Source organism: Musca domestica, unplaced genomic scaffold, assembly GCF_030504385.1.
Source record: "Musca domestica strain aabys unplaced genomic scaffold, Musca_domestica.polishedcontigs.V.1.1 38, whole genome shotgun sequence".
NCBI lineage: Eukaryota > Metazoa > Arthropoda > Insecta > Diptera > Muscidae > Musca > Musca domestica.
Genome location: NW_026712324.1, coordinates 955,800 through 979,609, shown reverse-complemented (window position 1 = coordinate 979,609; position 23,810 = coordinate 955,800). Strand labels below are relative to the sequence as shown.

The following is a 23,810-nucleotide window of genomic DNA, read 5'->3' as shown; positions in this document are numbered from 1 at the left end:
ACAGCGAAAAAAAAAAAACTTATCAAGCTCAAGTCGAATGCGGGCATATAACGCCACATTCCATTAGCTCGTAGTAGTAGTCACAGATAGGAGGAGCAGAGACAAAGGCACTTGATCATCGCCAACATCATCATAATCATCGCCATTAGCACATCACATCTCCATATGGAGCAGCACATTTGGCTCAAAGAGTTCATTGTACATTTATTTCACAAACACCTACCAACTTTTCGTTTGGAAGGGGAGGATTTTGAACCAAAAAAAGCTATAGTTTGCAATTGCAAATCTAATACAAAAAAAAATAAATTTCAAAACCACAAAAAATATTTCAAAAATGTGACAAATGTGAATGAACGACGATTGCGTAGACGGCCAACCAGACAGACAGACATACGACGCACATACAATCTGAACAATAACGCGCCACAACGGAACAATTGACAATTTGTCATGCATTTCGTCTTTTGCCGGTTAATGAGCAGCACACAAATCGACTTCCCAATTGTTGTAAAATTGGTTTTGGGAAAACAAGTTTCCTTGAAAATAAATGAAATGTGGGTCTATTTTTTTAAACTTGTGGAGCAACCAGTCCAAATCTTTTTAAATTGGGCCGATAACACATTGGTTTGTCCTCGACCACCAGAAAAAAAACATTTTGGCAAATCGGGCTACATCGCTATAAAAAATGGGAATTGGAAAAAAATCTTGTTCCCCAACGTCACTATGGAAAAAACTCACTAGGAAAAAACTTATATTTTCTCAAGGTATTGATAAAAATAGGAAATAATCCGGAGTCCTCAGTTAACGGGACGATATTTATATCCTTCCATCTAAGATGAGAAGAAAACAATATACCGTTTTCTTCATTCCGATCGTAGCACTTCGTCGGAGTCCCGAAGTAGCGGGATCGGTTAAATTTAGCTGTTTTAAAGGTCCAAGCGGCATTTATCAAAAAAACATCATAAGGCAAAAGCATCATAACAAAAGGTTTTTAAAGCATCCAATTAGAGTTTGAAGGTTCCAGGAACGAAATTTGGTGTTTTCGGGTCAAATCGGTCGGACAAGTGGAGATTTTCTCAAAAAAAAAAAAAAAAAAAAAAAAAAAGCAGAAAGTTCGGCCGGGCCAAACTTTAAATACCCTCCGCCATTTGGAACGAATTTGGAAATTTTCAAAAAATAAAATCCTTAAAAACTTCTATTAAAATTTTAAAAATACCGAATATAGCCGTTATATTGGGGTCTAGGCCATTACCATATTCAAATTCGAAACTTTGAAATAAACGGTGAATAATGTAGCTAAAATCATCAAAATATCGTATATATGGAGGTACCGTTATATCGGAGCTGTGCGAAGACCTGGACCAGCATAGAAAATTTTCTTTCACAGGCTGTAGCATCCATTACGAACATCAAAAACGACATCTCAGACAATTTCGGTGAGTTTTGTACCTAAACTCGTCAAAATACCGAATATAGGGAGCTACTGATATATGGGGCCTATACGAAGACCTGGACCTGCATAGACATTACAAACTTCAAAAACCAAATTTGAAACAATTCCGGTGAATAATGTCGCTAAAATCATCAAAATACCGAATATCAGGAGGTACCGTTTTTTGGGTCTATACGAAGACGTGGACCTGCACAGATAATTTTCTGGGCTACATATACATATAGGTCCAAATTTTGTTATAAACCCCATATAGATGTACTTCATGTGCCTTAACAAAATAACGGTTTTAGACCTTAAGTCTCTTTGAACCAAGTCCGTTCCAGGATATTTGGAGTCGATCTTAGGGTGTCCGTCCGTCTGGCTGGCTGGTGTGCACGGTAACTCTCAAAGTGAGTATCCAATTTGATCCAAACTTGGTACATCGTGTTATTATCATCAAAATTAGATCGAGTTCGGAGATGGGCAATATCGGTCCACTCCTTCTGGTGGTATCTCTTCCACAAAAGGTCGAAATTTTCAAAGAAAATATTTTACTACATAGAAAGAGAAAGGATTATCCAATTTTGCTACAACTTTGCAAATCCTAATATTTTCGTCAGTGCTAGGTCAGGTGCTAGGTCAAAATGGAAAATATCGGTCCACTCCATCACGTACCTCCCCCACAAAGGTTGAAAATTTTGAAAAATTATAACTCTTACAAAATGTGATGTAAGAGTCCGATTGTCTTCAAATTACACACATCACTATATTTTTATAGAACCAAGGGGTCTGGTGTGAGGATGGGATATATCGGTCCATTCCTTCTGGTACCTCCCCCACAAAGGGTCAATATTTTGAACAATTATTAGGCTTATAAAACACGAAATTACCATCCGATTCCATTCAAAATTGCCAAATCTCAATATTTTCATCAACACAAGACTTGTTATAAAGATGGTAGAGATCGGAGCATTCCTTCTGGCACCTCCCCAACAGAGGGTCGAAATTTTTAATAACCAAAGCGATCATAAAATCCGAAATGAGCATCTGGTTCTCTTTATATTTCACACATCATCATTATTTCTACTAACAGAAGATCTGCTGTGAAGATTGGTAATATCGGTCAACGACCTCTGGTACCTCACCCACAAAGGTCAAAATTTTTAATATCCATGAAGCTCATATAACGCGAAATTAACATACGATTCCGTTCAGACTTGATAAAACTCAATATTTCCATTAACACAAGACCATTTCTTCTGGTACCTCCCCCAGAGAGGGTCGAAATTTTGAATAACCAAAACGATCATAAAATCCATAAAGCTCATAAAAGCGAAATTAACATCAGATTCTATTCAAACTTGGTACATCCGAATATTTCCATCAAGACAAGACCTGTTGTAAAAATGGTACAGATCGGTCCATTTCTTCTGGTACCTCGCCAACATAGGGTTCAAGATTTTTGAAAAAACAAAACGCTCAAAGAAAGCTAAATAAGCGTTCAACTCTCTTCAAATTTCACACATCCAAATGTTTTTACTAACGCAAGATGTGTTGTGAAGATAATATACATCTGCCAACCTCTTCTTTTACCTCATTCACAAATGGTCACAATTTTCAATACTTTTGTCTGTCTGCGAAACATATCATAGATTCTTTACAACTTGCTATATCTAAATACTTCTCTCAACCAGAAACCTGAGATGAATATTGAATTTCGATTTTTATCTGTATTAGGAGAAGTATGAAAATAGAATACTTCAGTACGTATACTAAGACGGGAATATTTTCAAAAAATTTCAAATTTCAAAATATGATTTTCATCATATTTTGTCATTTGTCCTGTAGTTTTGAAAAAAAAGGAATTTTGTCGCACAGTGTAAAAGTTTATTCAAAATATTTTAGATGGACCGGAAAACACTTCTTAAAGAAACTTTGGAAGCTACAATCGTGGTTTTTTTAAATTTCTTGGGGAACTTTTAAGAGCAGATTCATAATTTTGATTTATTTTTTTAAGGACTATTAAATCTATAATCGAGGATTTTTTAATTATTCTTAGAAAAATATTGTATTTTTTATTATTCTTGGAAAGACTAAATCCCGAAGGAATGTTTTTTTCAAAAAAATATTTGAAACTACCATCAGCTTCTTAATCGTGGACATTTTTTTTTTCAAAATAATTTAAGAACGACTCTCAAAATCATAATCGAGGACTTTTGTGGTTTCAGCCTTATGACTACGGAGGGTCTACATTTGATTTGGCCAAAATGTGTGTTTTAAGCCCCAAACTCTTTGGACAAACTGTGTAACAAATGGATTTTGTTTCAACACCCTCTTTAGTATTTTGCGTTAATATTTTATATATTCCGAATAGATCCCCATAAAACCATCTCCTGAACTTAAAATTTATTTAGGATTACAAATTTCTCTAAACTTTAATTCAAACATTTTCAAAATTTAGTTGTCATGACCCGTAGGAATTTCTCTCATCGCGACATCTAGGCATGGCATGTGTCAAAAAGACAAAAAGATTTAAAGTCAACCCAAGTTTTTTTTTTTTTTTTTTTGAAGAGGATTGGAATGTCCATGATACCTTCGAATTCAAAAGAAACAAAAAATGAAAGAGAAACAATGTCTCCACCTATGACACGAACATGTGCCAAAGCAGCGAATTGCAGTGCTTAGTAATGGTGGCTTCTTTACTTTTTTTCATGGCTTAGCTTTTTGTGGTTCACAGTTTGTTTGTTGTTTGTTTTGTTTGCATAGGAGCAGCCGCAGCTATAGCTGGCAAGCAATTTAAGCCGAAAATTATATGAAGTTGTTTTGTGTGTTTCGATGATTTTCAAGGTTCAGCAGATAAACAATTTACTGGTTTTACGAACAGCAGACGAGACAGTGGACGAGACAAAGCTGTTGTTTTTTTTTTTTTCGAAGGGAGGTAGGTGGATACATTTGTAGAGCTCTTCAGCTTGTATTCAGGTTTCATTTTTTTCTTTACTTTTGTATATATTTTATTTTCAATTTTTGCGCTAAACAATACTGACTGACGGTGATGATGACGAATTTCGTCATCATCCCCAAAAACAAGTCCGACTGATGGCCAATGGTGTTCATCGCCAAAAAAAAAGTGCTAGTCAGCAACAGAATTTAGCCACAAAAGTTCACAGAGTTGTCGTGTTGTGTATGTTTGGTGAGCTGTACAACACAACTAGGTAACTAAATTGGTTCCTCCAAACCACAACAACTGGTTATAACCAGCTGATGACAACATGTTCCACCTATTGTACCCCTCTAGAGGATGCAAGTAACCATTGGCTAGCTCTCCTCGCTCTCTCTCTCTCTCCAGATAATTGCATTCGATCATTGTTACCTTTTAACAACATGAGCAAATTCCAGCTGTTATGGTGGTGCTGGTCATGCTCGGTGATCATAACAGGGATGGAAGTTTTATATTTTCCAAAAACAAAAAAAAAAAAATGTTGGAAAGAACCAAGGATAAGTTGTAAAGCGGAGTTTTTTTTTTGGGTACGTCGGAGTCTGAGACAAGGTGTGTACTAGAACTACTTTGTCAATAACAAAAATCGACTTCCGGTCTCTTCAAGTTCATTTTTTTAATTGTTGGGAAAATAGAAATAATCTGAATTTTCTGAAATTAGATGTAAATAGGATCATTTTTTGAGATAAGTTAGAGTTAGATTCCCAAAAGGAAAATTTTCTACAAAAGAAGTCGATTGATCAAAAGTCCACTTATGTGCGGACATATTTGTTTTAGGTATCTCTTGTGTGTTTTCTTTGATTTAAAGGCCGGTCCGGGGCCGTGGCCATTTTTCTGAGATAAAGTTCGATTATTTCGTTCAGAACTACTATTTCCGATATGAGTCGATTTTGTAATTGTTTGCACAGACAAACGTCGACCTACGTACCCCTAGTGCAAATATCAATTTCGGGATCATTTTTTTCTGTAATTAGTCCCGGTAAAGACTTTTCCCGAAATAATATTCTCTGAGATGGTCTTCTTTCCCTTTGATAATATCCTTTCAAAGCCATTATCTCTGAGATAATGCCCAATCAGGACTATTTTCTTTAAAATTAGGTTCAACAAAGACTAAATGTTGTTCAAATAAGTTGTGGTAAGAATTTTTGAAGTAAGACCCGGAAGCACTATTTTCTCTGAGATAAGGTCCGATCATATGTCTGAGGTTAATCCAGCCAGAACTTCTTTTCTGAGATAGAATGCGGCCAGAATAGGAAGATTCTCTCTCAGCTTCTCAAAAGGTCCGGTAGGATCCGGATAATATCAGAAAGGACTATTTTCGGCCTTGTCTACCATATCTGAGATGAGTTATGACATGCTTTAAAATAAGGTTCCAAAAAGATATTTTTCCTCTGAAATTAGGTCAGGTCTCCACGATAAGGTCCGGTAAAGATGGAGCCAGACTTTTTCCTTTACAAGATCCGTTTAGGGCCATTTTTTGTGAGAAAAGGTCGGATCAGGACTATTTTATACGAGGATCATTTTATGAGAGATAAGATCTGGCTACAACCAATAAAATTGAGATTAGATCCGATCAGGTCCAATATCTCACAGATATAGTACAGTCAGGGCTACAATCCCTGAACTAAAGTTCACTCCGAAGCATAATTTTCAAGTTAACGTTCCGTCAGTAACATTTCTCCCAGAAAAGATCAGAAATACAATTCAAAACAATTCCTCAGAACCCAACAGACAAAAAATTAATTTTTTTAAGGAAAATAGTCTAAAATATTTCGGAAGGGGTCTGGCTACGAAGGTTTCCTGGCCGGATAAAGAGGCCGTTCTGGACTATAATCTCTTAAATAAAATCCAGTCGGAGCCAAATTTTTTTGAGAGAGCTTCCGTACCAAAATTTCGAATACTTATTTTACTCAAGTCCACTTTTGTCATCTTCAAACCGTTTTTAAATTAGATGTTTGGACGTGGAATATCATGAATTGATTATCAATTAGGGGGCACTGGGAAATAACGGGAGGTACCGTTATATGGGGGCTATACGAAGACGTGGACATGCACAGACAATTTTAGAAATAGGCTGTAGTACCTATTACAAACTTCGAATACGAAATTTGAAACAATTCGGGTGAATTCGTTAAAGTAATCAAAATAGAGAATATCGGGAGGTACCGTTATATGGGGGCTATACGAAAACATGGATTAAATGGCCCATTTACGAACTTAACCTGCCTTCAGGGAAAATACACATGTGTGAAAAATTGTAGCAATCTATCTCAATTCGTTCGAAAGATTGCGTGATTACGACAGACAGGCAGACGGACATCACTGAATCGTCTTAGAATTTTATGCTGATTCAGAATATATATACTTTGTAGGGTTTATCATAAATATTTCGAGGAGTTACAAACGGAATGACAAAGCTAATATACCCTCCATGGAATGGTGGAGGGTATAAAAATCAAAAATTCCCATAGAAAATTCCCGTTTGAAATTTCGACATTTGGATTCTATGAAATAAATTAATTGAAATATATTTCGAATCATATATGACATAATATTTAATTTCCCATCCCTGCATTGTGGCATTGCAATGCAAACAGAAAATTCAATTTCATTGTTGTATGACGTTCTAAACTAGTTTTCTAAATGCAAATTGGTTTTGAAACTAAAGATCTTTGTATTTTATTCCGAGAAAATCGCGATTGCGACTGTCAATAAAATTATTCCATCTTTTATTTATTATTTTTGTATGTATTTCGTAATTTTCGTAAGTATCTCCCATATCGTAATAATCAATGAAATGATTCATTTTTTTATTTATAATTTTAAAATTTTTCTGTTTATCTCTCGTTTGTAGTAATTTTCTCAACACATTTTTTAATGTTTTTGAATTCCACATATTATTTGCATTATTTTTTAATTTTGTGATTTTTTCATTATTTTATCTATTCCTTGTTATTTATCATTTCAAAATGACATCAATTTTCAATTGATGTTCATATTTTTATTTTTTTAACAAATTTCACTCCTTTCTTTGTTTTATTTATTTATTTAATTATTTTTTTTTTCTGGCTAAATTCCAAAATTTGTGATATTATTTTATTTATTTTTTTTTTTTTGGATGTTACACAAAATAAATAACTCCACAATTTCTCCTTGTGTTTAGCATATTAATTTAATTATTATCTTTTTTTGTTTTTTGATTTTCTTTTGGGCTTTACAATTTTGAATTTTTGTTTATTTTCACAAAAAAAAAAAATGCACTCCACGACAGCGACGTTGGCTTACAAGTTTTGCGTTTTATGTCAATTCAAAAACACACTCCGAAATTAAAAATGAAAAACCAGATAAACTACAAAACAGAAATTCCGTTAAAATCCAAACGTAAATACGCCGCGCAACATCTATTCGCCGTTAAATTTAAGTCACAACTGAATAACTGAATGTATCCCAAGCGAAACGAGACAAAAATAACAACTACCACCACTATCTCAACAACAACAACAACAAATGATTTCAATTTTTGCGCTCATAATTGCATTTGTTGTTGCTGGATTTTGTGATCCCCTTGGCGGAGTCCATTTACGTGATCGCCATACTCCCCGAAAACAAAGCTAATAAAACAAAACTTGTTGTTCAACAAGTTTTACTAAAGGTCTGTTTATCTGTCGTTGGGTTATTTTACGCCACATCTCTCTTTTGTATGCCAGCCAACTCTCTTTGGCAAGTGTCTCAGTTGGCCCCTATCTCTCTCTCTCTCTTGTTTTGAAATTTTAATTGAAATTAAGTGAAGCGTATGCCCTGTCTCCCCCTCATCAGATACAATCATACTTAAGCCCTCATAAAATTAGCCAATGTAACAAAAATTCGTTTTTTATTCAGGGAGAGTGCAGAGCGTGTCTTTGTTTTATCGCAATCTCACCATGTTCGGTTCATTCATGAGATGTCTGATACAGTGTTGCGACGCTCCAGAGATGGAACATGTAGTACTGTTTAAGGTACTTTTTCGTTTGAAAAATTCGTTTTTCGAAGGTAGAAGACAAGTTTTCAAAGATAAACCAGTAAAGAAAGGCTTAAAGTCGGGCAGGGCTGACTTTATGATACCCTACACCACTTTGGATATTTAGTAGAGCTTCACATAACAAAGAAAAGTTTTTATGGAAAATTTGTGGGGATTAAATCACACCATTTAGGATTATAGTTATAATTTAAAGTCCAAAAGAAACTTATATATGAGAGGGATATCCTCCCCTGAAATCTGTTAAAATTTTAGAAATACTGAATATAGCCGTTATATTGGGGTCTATACGACGTGGACCTACATAGGCATTGCCATTACCATATTCAAATTCGAAACTTGAAATAAACGGTGAATAATGTAGCTAAAATCATCAAAATATCGAATGTAGGGAGGTACCGTTATATCGGAGCTGTGTGAAGACCTGGACCAGCATAGACAATTTTCTGTCACAGCCTGTAGCATCCATTACGAACATCAAATACGACGTTTCGGTGAATAATGTCGCTAAGATCATCAAAATACCGAATATCGGGAGGTACCGTTATATGGGGGCTGTACGAAGACGTGGACCTGCACAGATAATTCTCTGTCTTAGGCTCTAGTATCCATTTCGAACTTCAAATATCATATTTGAAACAATTCCGGTGAATAATGAAGCTAAAATCATCAAAATACCGAATATCGGGAGGTACCGTTATATGGGGGCTATACCAAAACGTAGACCTACACATACAATTTGTTGTCATAGGCTGTAGTATCCATTACGAACTTCAAATACCAAATTTGAAACAATTCCGGTGAATAATGTCGCTAAAATCATCAATATACCGAATATCGGGTGGTACCGTTATATGGGAGCTATACCAAAACATGGACCTACATGGCTCATTTTCAATACCAAAAGTCCTGCAGACATAATATACATGTGAGTAAAATTTTATCAACTTACTTTATTTCGTTCGGAAGCTAGAGTGACTTCCACAGACGGACGGACATCGCTAAATCGACATAGAATTTTATGCTGATTAAGATTATATATATTTTGTGGGGTCTAAAATGTATATTTCGAGGTGTTACAAACGGAATGACAAACTCAATATACCCTCCATACTATGGTGGAGGGTATAAAAATTGGATGGTGGAGGGTATAAGAATTGGAAAATGAAGTACCGATTTAGTTAAGATTTAGACATTTGATGTCTTTCTGGACCATGCTAAAATTTTATGACAAATATTTTTTTAGAATATTGTGATTTTCCACGATCTAGTTTAAAGGTTTTAAAAACTGCTATGATTTCAAAAAAAAAAAAAAAAAAAAAAAAACGAAGTCCTGACCCGCGTGAGGTTTGACGTTTTCTACCAACAAGATTGTCAAAGATACTATACACCTAAACTCAAAAAATTCCAAGGAATCTCGATCCGAAAATTCCAAAAAAATGTGAAAGAGTCGGAAACGTTCTCCCTCTATTCAGATTAATTTGCTGCTGCTGGATTTTCTTTATAATTATTAAAAATTTTGTCGTATAGTGTAATTGACAATTAATCATTTATGGGACACTTCCTAAATAAATCGATGTGAAAATATAATTTTTTACAAAATGTCACCATTTTTGAAAATGTACCTCGATACACTCGATTTTCCATCTCTGGTATGCTCCTATACATATTTAGCGTTGATCAATTGCTCCCCACATCCACTCTTCACCCCTATCCTCCACATTGGTGTAGTTAATTCAACACTGTATTGTGGGGGAAATGGTTGTGCATTTGCTAAATAAGGTGAGATGAGTATCATCTCTTTTTTCGGATGGCCGAGATGGTGGTGGGTTTGCTTTAGAGTTGAGCTTCAACAAGGCTTAGAGACTGTGGTGGATTTTCTTTAGAGTAAACACATTGTCAATCAATAATTTTTTTATTTCTGTTGCCCAACAGATGTCGCTCACAAACTCTATTCTCAATCATTTGTCGTGAAGTCACTACTCGACTTTGAAAACTAATTAATTTAATTTTTTTACAATTTATTTTTTATATTTGTATAGTTCCTGAATCCGACATTCATTCTTCTAGTAGAAACCCAAGATGTTTGGAAGTATGTATAAATGTCAGCATTTTTTGCTTTGAATAGTCAATTCAACCTTACTAAATGGTTAGGCTGTTGGGTGTAGTTTTACTGCGCCTAAGAGTATACTTTAGATTTTAAGAAAAATGGTCTATTGCAATGTTTACATTGGATTTATATTTCTTGGTGGTGGTTACTAAAACATAGATTGATGGGCCAATGGAGCTATACGGGAACCACTTTAATGAGCCTGTGTCTATGATGCACCATTAAAAAATTTCAAAAATCGATTGTACAGAAAAGAAGAAGATAATTTAAATAGAATTGTAAGTCTATGTTTTGTTGATTTCAAGGCTTTTTAGAGGTTAAAAATTAATTAAGTTTTGCTAAAATTATATTTGCCATAATGAGCTCTAATTCATGCTTTAGTGCTAAAATAAAATTATTAATATTAAATATTTGCTTAATAAATACAAATAATTGTTGCTTACTTCCAAGTACTTACATTGACTTAGAACTAAGAATTTTGAAAAATTTTAGTTAAGAATTTATTCCACTTCACAGTAAATTGCATCTGAAATTTGGTATTTTCAAAAAGTTATGGTTATTAATATCCATTGATATTAATTTAAACACTGAGATTCACTTTAGTCACAGAGACTTGGTGGTAGCAACGGGGTTTTTTTTGGCGTGCAACAAAAATTGGTGTGTGTGTGTGTGTTATATTAATGATTTTTAGTAGATTGTCATGATATTGTTGTTTTTGTTAATTGTAATGGATAAACAATTAAAATATCATCGGCAGGAACGTTTTAAAAACAAACACTCATATCCCAATAGGGATAGAATATAAGGTCTCAAAATCTTTTCATGGGTCCATAAGGGTACTAAAACTTCTTATCGTGATCCGATAAGCCAAGATTGTGCGAAATTTGTTCTATAAGAGTACAAAAAGTTCTAAATGGTACACTTTTCCCTTACTCGATCGAAATTTTACTTGGGGCCACTTTTTCTATAAAGGGATCTGATATAGCGTACGGAGATACATTAAGTACTCAGGGGTACAAAACTGTACGACATGATTACACACCATGTATAATAGGGTAAAACACTACAGAATTTGAAAATTCGTACTTTTCGGGTACGAAAAAGTAAGAAAAGAGTATAGCGAGGTTATTGAAAGACCGAATGGAGTATGAATATTAAAAATTGGCAAGAAGGTCAGTCTGGAAGGGGAGAGCCCTAGACAAGTCGTACGAAAATTGTTATAAAGCACAATATGATACGAAATTGTTATTGAACGATTAATTGAAGCTAAAATTTGGAACTTTTTTACCGAATCACTATTCATGTGGGATAAAACACGATTTTTAATTTTTTTTTCTTTAAGGTACGAAAAGTTCTAAAAGGTACGTTTTTTTGAGCGATCGATAAGACCTAGAACTTTGAAATTTTTCTTGTGTCTTTCGGTAAAGATAGCTGATATAATCGAATTTTCATGCGAAAGTATTTTAAGGATGGGAAAAGTCCCTTAAGGGTACGAAAAGTACTAACAAGTATAAAATGGTAAACCATTGTTACGAAGATGAAATCGAAGAGAGCTAGAGGTTTGATTTTTTTTCCCAAGGGGTGAAAAACAATGGAATTTCAAAATCGTACTTTAGAGGTACGAAAGGCACTAAAATGTGCAAAAGAATACAGCATGACTATTGAACGAATAATATTAGTTAGAATTTTGAAAGTTTACAGGATTACCAGTCTTATAGAGGGTCATTAGAAAAGTCGTACATTAAGGGTACGAAACAAAAATGAAAATTTATTCTTACGGTGTACGAAAAATACTAAAACATACTCAGATCGATCGATTTTTTTGGCACTACTCTTGCATATATCGTCGAATTTTTGTATGAAGATATATTAAGGATTCAAAAAGTACTTTAAGGGTATAAAAAGTATTAAAAGCCACAAAACGTTACAACATTGGTATTGATCGATCAGCAAGAGCTGCAATTTTGACTTGAGTCCTTTAAGGGTACGGAAGTTATGAAAACGTACAAAATCCCTATGTCTTGATATTGAGCTATTTACAATAGCTAGAACTTTTTGAATGGTGAATGGGGACTAGATGAGATGACATTTTTGGAGATTCTCACTTATAGCAAAATTATACAAAAAGTACAAAAAGGTTCTAAATTGCATTTTTTGATTGGCTGAATGGTGTATTAGAGTTAAAATATTGCGATTTTTATACCCTCAACCAAATGGCTAGAGAGGGTATACAGGGTGAGATGAAAAAACTGCAACCAACTTCAGACTGCTGTCATTTCTGAGTCACACGTCCGGCAGTTGTTAAAATTATTCCAGTGACAGCTCATTATGTTTTTTACAAGCCTATAAAAGCATTTAGGTGAGAATTTTCCAGAAAATAAGTTGTTCGTGATGGAATTCAAGCGCGATAGTTTGAATTCTTTATATTTGGCTGGAAAACTACAAGTGGCTATCGTTAGAGGACTCCATCATTTAAATGTGAATGAATCTTTTGTGTCTCGACGTCAAAGAAGTGAACGGAAGAAAACAGCAACATCAGCAGAAATGGTTCGAAAAATAAAGAAGCGACTTGATTGAAATCCGCGTCGCAGTTGCCGAAAAATGGCTCGTGAGCTGAACATATCGCAATATATCATTTGGCAAATATTGAAAAATGAGCTCAGGGAGGACTCCAGCAGTTAAATGTAAATAAATCTTTTGTGTTTCGTACCATCGCTCGTTATCGTTATACTGGCGTAGCGTAGCCCGACGTCAAGGAAGTGGACGGAAGAAACAGCAACATCAGCAGAAATGATTCGAAAAGTAAACGCGCATCGCAGTGGCCGAAAAATGGCTCGTGAGCTGAACATATCGCAATATTCCATTTGGCAAATATTGAAAAATGAGCTCGGGGTAAAGACATTGAAATTCCAAAAAGTGCAAGAACTTACACCGCAACAGAAAGACAATTGACTCAAAAGAGCTTGGCCGAAAGTGGCGAACTGTCGAATTTGGTTTTCTCCATCTCCGATGAGAAAACATTCGTTATCCAGCAGTTTGTATACAAACAAAATGATCATGTTTACTTGTCAAGGAGGTCAGCTGAAAGTGTGCACCTTAGGTTGGCCACCAAAACTCAAGCGCCGGCCATAGTAATGATGTGGGCCGCCAAAATAGTCGATGGTCGCTCTTCGCTCGTATTAATCGACCGTGGCATCAGAATAAATGCCGAATATTATCGCGAAATTTTTCTGGAGGGTGTATTAAAGCCTTGGGCAGGCAATAATTTTGGCCGCAGACCTTGGATATTCCAACAGGACTCAGCACCATCGCACTCAGCACGCGCCACCCGAGAGTGGTTACAAAATGAGGTTCCTCGCTTCATTTCCAGCGCACAATGGCCACCAAAATCTTCGGATACCAATCCGTTGGACTATTGTGTCGGGAGTATTTTGGAAAGCAAGGTTGGCACTATAAAATACCAAAGTGTCGATCACTTCAAGCAAGCGCTTCGCCGGGAACGGGCCAAAATACCGCAGAGCAACATTTGGGCAGCGTGTGACGGTTTCATTGGCCATTAGAAGGTTATAATTCGTGCCAAAGGTGACCAATTCGAACAAATCTAAACTAATTCTAAAATTTGATGCTATTTCCGCTATTTTTTGCTTTCATTCAATAAAATTTAAAAAAATAAAAATTATGGCGTTTGACTTTGTTGCAGTTTTTTTTTTATCTCACCCTTTAATGGAGAAACAATTAATATTATGATCGGCAGGAACATTTTAAAAACAAACTCTTATATCCCAATGGGGAAAGAATTCCTTAAGGGTACTACAAAATCTGAGAATAACCTTTCGTGGTCTGATAAACTGAGATTTTCGGAAATTTGTTCTATAAAAACCTTTTGTGAGGAGAGGTATCTGTAGAGGACACATCTTCTACTCGTTCTAAGTACAAATATTAAGATGTTTTAAGTTTGGATCACATAGGAAATTTATGCTAACACTTTTTCGAAATTTTTTTTCTTCCATCGTTTGATACGATTATATATACATATATAAATCACAATGTAGCACGACAAACATATTGTTATAATTATTAAAAAAAATTAATTAATTAAACAAACATAAATCTGAGACTCACCATCTTCGATGTAACTCCTCGATTTGCGTTGATGATGCAGACGTTTCTCGCGCACACGCCTTGACCAGCTGGGACTTTTGTGGGCCTTCTCGCAGACACTGGAATTTAAAAGCGAAAATTAAAATATTACAGAACATAAATGCTAATCCGAATATCTCAAACTCCCAAATACCGATATTCAAAATGCGTTTCCAAATAGGCCGTTTCCATAATAACCGAACCATTTTCGCTTGGAGTGTTGGCGATGGCAATGGGAGCATAGCTCACTACAACAATGCTCGAACATTTCATTACAAAATCTCAACTAGAACTACGATGCCATGCGATATGACAAACAGACTGAATGACTGCCTGGCTGGCTGGCTGGCTGATTAGGCCAAGTGTTGGGGGGTTCGTATCGTTGGTTGGTTGGGTGGTCGTCGTTGGATTGTTTCGTTTCGTTTGGTTGTTGCATTTTTTAACTCTTTCGCTTGTGTTGTTGTTTTATTGTTTTTGTACAACAACACAATGATTAGTTATCAGCAATAAAAACAACAACAACAGCAACTAAATAAATAAAACAGTTCTGGGTTACTGGGCTATATATGAATGCCTGTATGTGCGAATGGTTCGGTGAAGTCTAAACAAATGGATCGATAACAACTTTGTTCCCCCTTTCCAAAGATAAGTAACCGATAACCATTGTGAAATGTAAACAAATAGATAAAGACGTAAAACTTTTTACATTGCGAAAGTGTTGAGTTTTGTTGAAAAAAAAAAGAAAAAAAAATTATTGTTTTTATGTTGTTGTTTTTATTGTAGCATCGTGTGTTTGACTTCTTCCGGAAAAAAAAATCTATTTATTTTGTATTTTTATACCCTCAGCCATATGGCTACAGAGGGTATATATCATTTGATACGGCCAAAATTGGTCCAAATTGGCTACATCGTAACATTTTTTGTCAAACTTAGATCGAGTTCGGAGATGGGCAATATCGGTCCACTCCTTTTGGTACCTCCCCCACAAGAGGTGGAAATTTTCGAAAAATATATTTTTTGCACAGAAAGAGAAAGGATAATCCGAATTTGCTCCAACTTGCAAATCCTAATATTTGCGTCAGTGCTAGGTCAGGTCTGAAAATGGACAATATCGGTCCACTCCATCAAGTACCTCCCCCACAAATGGTCAAAATTTTGAAAAATTACAACTCTCATAAAATGTGATGTAAGAGTCCGATTGTCTTCAAATTTCACACATCCCAATATTTATATTAAGCCAAGGTCTGGTGTTAAGATGAACAATATCGGTCCACTCCTTCTGGTACCTCCCCCACAAAAGGTCGAAATGTTAAAAAAATATATTTTTTGCACAGAAAGAGAAAGGATAATCCGATAATTTGGTGGTTGAAGTTCCAAATGGATTCTACAGCCTAAGACAAAAAATTGTCTAGGCAGGTCCACGTTTTCATATAGCCCCCATATAACGGTACCTCCCGATATTCGGTATTTTGATGATTTTAGCGACATTATTCACCGGAATTGTTTCAAATTTGGTATTTGAAGTTCGAAATGGATGCTACAGCCTAAGACAGAAAATTGTCTGTGCAGGTTCACGTCTTCGTATAGCCCCCATATAACGGTACCTCCTGATATTCGGTATTTTGATGATTTAAGCGTCATTTTTCACCGGAATTGTTTCAAATTTGGTATTTGAAGTTCGAAATGGATACTACAGCCTAAGACAGAAAATTGTCTATGCATGTCTACGTTTTCGTATAGCCCCCATATAACGGTACCTCCCGATATTCGGTATTTTGTTGATTTTAGCGACATTATTCACCGGAATTGTTTCAAAATTAATATTTGAAGTTCGAAATGGATACTACAGCCTAAGAAAAAAAAATTGTCTATGCAGATCCACGTTTTCATATAGCCCCCATATAACGCTATCTCCCGATATTCGGTATTTTGATGATTTTAGCGACATTATTCACCGGAATTGTTTCAAATTTGGTTTTTGGAGTTCGTAATGGATGCTACATCCTAAGACAGAAAATTATATGTGCAGGCTTACGTCTTCGTATAGGCCCCCATATATCAGTACCTCCCTATATTTGGTATTTTGCTGATTTTAGCGACATTATTCACTGGAATTGTTTCAAACTTTGTATTTAAAGTTCGTAATGGATACTACAGCCTAAGACAGAAAATTGTCTGTGCAGGTTCACGTCTTCGTTTAGCCCCCATATAACGCTACCTCCCGATATTCGGTATTTTTATGATTTTAGCGACATTATTCACCGGAATTGTTTCAAATTACGTATTTAAAGTTCGTAATGGAAACTACAGTCTGTGACAGAAAATTGTCTATGCAGGTCCAGGTCTTCGTATAGGACCCCATATATCAGTACCTCTCTATATTCGGTATATTGCTGATTTTAGCGTCATTATTCACCGGAATTGTTTCAAATTACGTATTTAAAGTTCGTAATGGAAACTACAGTCTGTGACAGAAAATTGTCTATGCAGGTCCAGGTCTTCGTATAGGCCCCAATATATCAATACCTCCCTATATTTGGTATTTTGACGAGTTTAGGTACAATACAAATCGAAATTGTTTGAGATGACGTATTTAATGTTCGTAATGGAAACTACAGCCTGTGACAGAAAATTGTCTATGCTGGTCCCAGGTCTTCGCACAGCTCCGATATAACGGCACCTCCTTATATACCTATATATTTTGATGATTTTAGCTACATTATTCACCGTTTATTTCAAGTTTCGAATTTGAAAATGGTAATGACTTATGACAAACAATGCCTATGTTGGTCCACGTCGTATAGGCCCCAATATATTTTATTTTATTTTTAAAATTTTAACAGAATTTTTTAAGGATTTTATTTTTTGAAAATTTCCAAATTCGTTCTAAATGGTGGAGGGTATTTAAAGTTTGGCCCGGCCGAACTTACTGCTCTTTAACATGTTTAGATTAGTAATAATCGATTATTCGGTTACCCATGAATTAGTAGTTTTTATTTCTTTTTGTTGGCAACCTGTATTTGGGGTTGAAGGTTTGTTTACTCAGCTCAAACACATTTTCAAGGTTATGCCCAGCAAATGGAGCACGGAAATTAATTTGCATTTTTGAGCATGTTTTTTTTTTTTTTTGGCACGCTAGAAAGGACATGACATATATGAATAAAACAAAATATTGTCCCTTGGGCGCCATTTGCACACAAACAAATGGGTTGGATAGTTTTGACATTTGTAGAACAGCGAAGAATGGGAAATATTTAGTTGATGGGATCGAAGAGTTTCAGAGGTAATATATGGAATTGGAATATCTACGAAAATCGTTTGCAAACAACAAGTTTTTTTTATCACAATTTATCCCATGTCGATATAAATTGACAGAAATATTCGATAATCAAAGTTTGAATTTATTTTAAATTTTAAATTTTTGAGAGAATCAATATTTGGAAAATCTTACAAATCAGACATACGGAAGATTTACAGAAGTTTTGCTAGCATATAAGACCTGTTAGATGCTAGATAAGCCCATTCAATTCGAATATAATAAATAATCGTAATTATACAATTAGATTGGAATTTATCTGGATTAATTTAATACAAAACTTCCGTTCAATATTGCGTATACGTATTGTCATCACGTATACGACACATAAGATATCATTCTTTGCCTCATGGCTACAGAGATTGTGGCACATCGATTTTATTCAAACTTTGATTATCGAATATTTCTGTCAATTTATATCGACATGGGATAAATTGTGATAAATGGAAACATAGGCTTGCCCCTTCTGGTACCTCCTCTACAAAAAGACAACATTTTGAGAAATCCTGAATCTCACATCAGACAAAGGAAGTATCCACACTACTCTAAATTTCGAACATCATATTAATTTTTAGGAAATTTGAGTTTGGCACAAACTGGAAAACAATTGGCCCTTTCTTTCGAAAGAAAACAATTGGTCATTTCTTTCACGCAGAGACACACATGGGCATATCCATGATATACGGATCTCCAATTTTAATAATTTTATAAAACGTGCAAGTATTTTTAGGAATTTTGTTTTGAGAACTTCCTGAATGGAATTTTTTTTAAAGACCCGCGAAAATTGAGACCTTTTTTTTTAATAATTTTCATAAATTTCCTGGCCAAGAATCGTCGATTTCTTTAAAGAATTTGTCAAGAATTTCCTGGAAAGGAATGGCCAACTTTTTTTTTTACAAATATTCTGCAGCTATACATAAACCTCAAGACAAAAAAAGTCGTTTTCTAAGGTCCCCGCACCAAATTATGTACCTTTAGAAAAGTTTTCTATGGATACCAGACCAAATAGGGTGAATTTTTTTTAATGCTTTTCCAATGACCTCCGTTGCAAAAGAAGAAGAGCTTTCTAAGCACCAAAGAAATTAGGAACATTTTCAAAAGTATCCATGTTTCAAAAATTGTAGTTTTTTCTTAGTTTTCCAAGGATCCTCGGGCCAAAAATTGTCGCCTTTTTGGAAGAGTTTTCTATGGACCTTCGGACTAAAAATCATGGAAATTTTTGAGAATCATCTACCAAGGACCCCAGTTTAAAATTGTTTGTTTTTTACGAATTGTTTTCGAAGGGCATCCGGATCGGAAATTGTGGATTTTACGAGGATTGTCTTCGAAAGATCTTCGTTTCAAAAAATTTTGGATTTCTTTTTAAGGAACCCGAACTAATTTTTAGAAAAATTTCTGGGGATAAAATATCGTGGATTTTTTATAAATAATTTGCTAAGAACCTCAGGACCAAAAATTGCGTTTTTAAAAAGAGTTTTTTTTTAAGAATCTTCGAAATTATCAACATTTTTCGTTCCGTTGAAATAAACTTGATTACTATAGTTTTTTAGGCAGGCACGGAATAAAAATCGTGGAATATTTTTAAAAAAAATGGGCTATGGGCTTTCGTAGCAATATATTTTTAGTAATACTCTACCAAGAAAATTGGTTCCAAAGTTTTATTTTTTTTAAATAGTGTTCCGAGTACCTTCGGATCAGAAATCGCTGACAATTTTAAGGATAGTCTCCCAAAGAACTTCGGTCGAAATATTAGGAATTTTTTTAAGATAGTTTCCGAGGACGAGGACTTATTTTTCCCAGGACCTATGGGCCAAAATAATTATATTATTTTAAGAATAGTTTCGCAATGTGATCTGGACAAACGTAAGAAGTCTGGCCCAAAAATTGTGGATCTTTCAAAAAACGGTTTTCCTCCGAATTAAAAATGCTTAATTTTTTAACAATAATTTTTTAAGGACCTTCTGATCAAAAATCGTGAACTATTCTAAGAATAGTCTCCTAAGAGCTCTCGGGTTAAAAATCATGGACTATTTTTCTAGAGTAGTTTTGTATAGACATTCGACAAAGAACGTGGATCATGGCTCAATTTTTTTTGATTTTTTTACGACTATTTTTCCGAGGACGTCCACATCAGAAATTTTGGATTTTTTAAAGATAATCTTTCAAAGAACTTCGTCCCAAAAATTGTGGATGTTGTTAATACCGCTTTCAAGGGCTAAAGATATTTTTCCCCGGACCTAAGGGATTCACAGCATTTCTTAAGGATTTTTCACACGGACCTTAAGACTAAAAATCATGGGATTTTTTAAGAATAGTTTTCAAGAATCCTCGGTCCGAAAATCGTGAACCATTTCTAAAAAAGTTTCCTATGGGCTTCCGGACCAAAATTGAGCATTTTTTTTAGGAACAGTCTTTTAAGAATCCTTATTCAAAAATGATCGATTTAAAAAAAAATAGTTTTCCAAGGATATACTGGTCGGAAGTCGTGAATTTTTAAGGGAAATCTTCAAAAGACTTTCGATCCAAAAACCGTGGATATTTTGTAGATATTTTCTAAGGGCGAATGATATTTTCCCCAGGACCCACGGCCAGGCCAATAATGTTGGATTATATTATGAACAGTTTCCCAATGAGATCTAGACAAAAATTAGAGGATTTTTTAAGGATTTGTCCCCTGTACCTCTGGCCTAAAAATTGTGCATATTTTCAAAAATGAGTTTCCAAGGACCTCTGGATCAAAAATTCTGGATTTGTTAAAAATAGTTTTTTTTATGGACCTCCTGATCTAGAAATTGTGATTTATTTGTATAAAAGTTCTCAGTGGGTCTCGGGTCCAAAAAATCGTGATCCATGGCTCAATAAATTTTGATTTTCGGATCCGAAATCGTGGATCTTTTAGGAATACTCTTTCTAAGACCTTCAATTAAAAAATAGTAACCATCGGTGTAGCCATCGTGGATTTACAAAAATTCTGGATTTTTAAAAATATTTAAAAACAAGAACAAAAGAAGAACAATGGTAGAACAAATAAAGGATTTCTTAAGAATTTTTTCCAACGTGCGATTTTTTAAGAAAAGTTTTCAAGGGCCTAGAAAATGTTCCTATGGGCGTCCAGACAAAAAAAAAGTGCAAGTTTTTTGGAATTGTGTACCAAAGAATGGGGTTTAAAAATTCTCCATTTTTCAGAATAGTTTTCCAAACACTTTGGTATCAAAAATCGGGGGATGTGTTAAGGATAGTCTTCCAAAGACCTTCCACCCTAAAAATTTGCATATTTTTAAGATAGATTCCTAGGACCAGGGATATTTTACCCTAGGACCTATGGAAAAAAACGCGAATTCTTTAAAGAATAGCTTTCTTAAGACGCCTGGAGAATTTTTAAAGAATTTTTCCCACGGACCTTTGGACCAAAATGGTTTCTTTTTTAATGGTGCTCCACATAAAAATGATGTTTATAGTTTTCTAAGAACCTGTGGACTACCAAAAAATTGTTGTAGAACAATTTTCCAAGAAGCTGATGGCCAGAATTGAGTAGATTTTTCTATACCATTGGTGGGGAATAATAGCAAGGAAATTAATGTGCATTTTCGAAATGTCTAAAAATGGACATGATAATTGTGTGAAAAAATTCTACTTGGGCGCCATTTGCAGACAGGGAAAAAATCATTTTTTAGAGTTTAATAACAAGTAGTAAAATACGGTTTTTTTACGGAATCTAAATATTATTGGAATTTTTAAGTATATTTTTCAAGGACCTCTGGACCAACAATTGTGAATTTTTTTTTTGTAGAATAGTTTTCCAAGAACCTTCGGATCAAAAATTAGAATTTTTTTCTTTGCGAAAGAAAATTAATTTGTGTTTTCGAAATGTTTTTAGCACACCAGAAAGGATATGACATTTATGTTCAGAAAATATTACCCCTTGGGCGCCATTTGCTGAGAGTAAAAAAATGCTTTGGAGGGTTTTAATATTTGTAGAACAACAAAGAGTTAAAAAATGTTTGGAATAGAATAATTACTAGATCAAGGATCTGTATACCAAGTATTGTGTTTTTATACCCTCCACCTTGGAAAGGAGGGTATATTAACTTTGTTATTCCGTTTGTAACATCCTTAAATATTCGTCCCCATAAAGTATATATATTCATAATCAGCATAAAATTCTAAGCCGATTTAACGATGTCCGTCTGTCTGTCTGTCTGTCCGTCCGTCTGTCTGTTGAAATCACGATACAGGCCACATTATTTGACGTAGAGCGTCAAAATTTAGCAGAATAATTTGTATTGTGTCTAGGATGGTTGGTATTGAAAATGAGATATATCGGTCTACGTTCTGGTATAGTCCCCATATAACGCCACCTCCCGATATTCGGTATTTTGATGATTAATGTCACATTTTTTCACGGATTTGTCTGAAAATTGTTATTTGTAGGTCATAAGGGGTCCCAGTTCGTGTGGCGAGACATTGCATGTATAGGTTCACGCTTTGGTATAGCCCCCATATAAAGGTACCTCCCGATATTCGGTATTTTGATTATTTTTGCCACATTTTTTCAAGGATTTGTCTAAAAATTGGTATTTGTAGGTCATAATGGGTCCTAGTTCGTGTGGTGAAACATTGTATGTATAGGTCCACGTTTTGGTATAGTCCCCATATAAAGGTACCTCCCGATATTCGGTATTTTGACGATTTTTGCCACATTTTTTCACGATTTTCTCTGACAATTGGTAGTTGTAGGTCATAATGGGTCCCAGTTCGTGTGGCGACTCATTGTAATTTAAGGTCCACGTTTTGGTATAGACCGCATATAACGGTACCTCCCGATATTCGGTATTTTGACTATTTTTGCCACATTTTTTCACGGATTTGGCTGAAAATTGGTATTTGTAGGTCATAATGGGTTCTAGCTCCTTTGGCGAAACATTGCATGCATAGGTCCACGATTTGGTATAGCCCCCATATAACCGTACCTCCCGATATTCGGCATTTTAATGGTTTTTGCCACATTTATTCCCGAAATTAATCAAGAAATTGGTATTTATTGGTCTTAGTGGGTTTTAGCTCTTTTGGAGAAACACTGTATGTATAGGTCCACGTTTTTGTATGGCCCCATATAGCCGTATTTCCCGATATTCGGTATTTTGATTATTTTTGACACATTTTCCCATGAATATGTCTAAAAATTGGTATATGTGGGCCATATGTGGGTTTCCTTTACCCTAAGGTGGAGGGTATTAAAAGTTGGGCCCAGCCGAACTTAATGTTTGTTTTTTTTTTGGTAGGAAACATTTCTTTGGATAGTGAAAAAAGTTTTGTCTACGGAATTGAATAATTAATGGTTTTTTATGCATATTTTACCAAGGTCCTCCAAGAACCTCCGACCCAATAATTTTGGTTTTTTTTAAATAGGCGAATTTTTTTTGTAGAATAATTTGGGATTTTTTTGCAGAATAATTTCCCTTGGGCTCTAAAGTACTTCGGAAACAAAAAAAAGATTTTTTCTCTTCACGGAATTTTAGGGGATATTTTTTTTTCAAATAATTTAGTTATACAAGGACTTTTGTCTAACTATTGTGATGTTTTTGTAGAAGTGATTTCCAAGGACCTCCGGACCAAAGATGGTAAATACTTAATAAAATAGCTTCCCACGGACCTGCCAATCAAACATTGTGAATCTTTTCCATTATTTTTAACATATCCTGGCGGGTTTCCAGGCCTAAGGATTGGAAATGAATTGTTTATTTTTAAGAGCGTTTTTAAGGACTTTCTAACAATAAAGAATAAGTCGGATGTTATTCCCCA

The 23,810-nt window shown here is 34.8% G+C and overlaps 1 protein-coding gene across 7 annotated transcripts in view; it reads right to left on the bottom strand.

Moving 5' to 3' along the window:
* The window catches only part of LOC101894901 (ephexin-1), a 150,821-nt gene that overhangs the window by 30,685 nt on the left and 96,326 nt on the right, over positions 1 to 23,810 (bottom strand). For 2 of the 7 annotated variants that reach the window (XM_059126310.1, XM_059126309.1), the window contains exon 3: positions 14,675 to 14,772. In XM_059126310.1, coding sequence (XP_058982293.1) covers positions 14,675 to 14,772 — 98 coding nt within the window. Of the gene's footprint in view, positions 1 to 7,712; positions 7,917 to 11,009; positions 11,079 to 14,674; positions 14,773 to 14,846; positions 15,006 to 23,810 lie in introns of those variants that run through there. The other 5 variants (XM_059126311.1, XM_059126314.1, XM_059126315.1 and 2 more) reach the window with 5 other exon arrangements.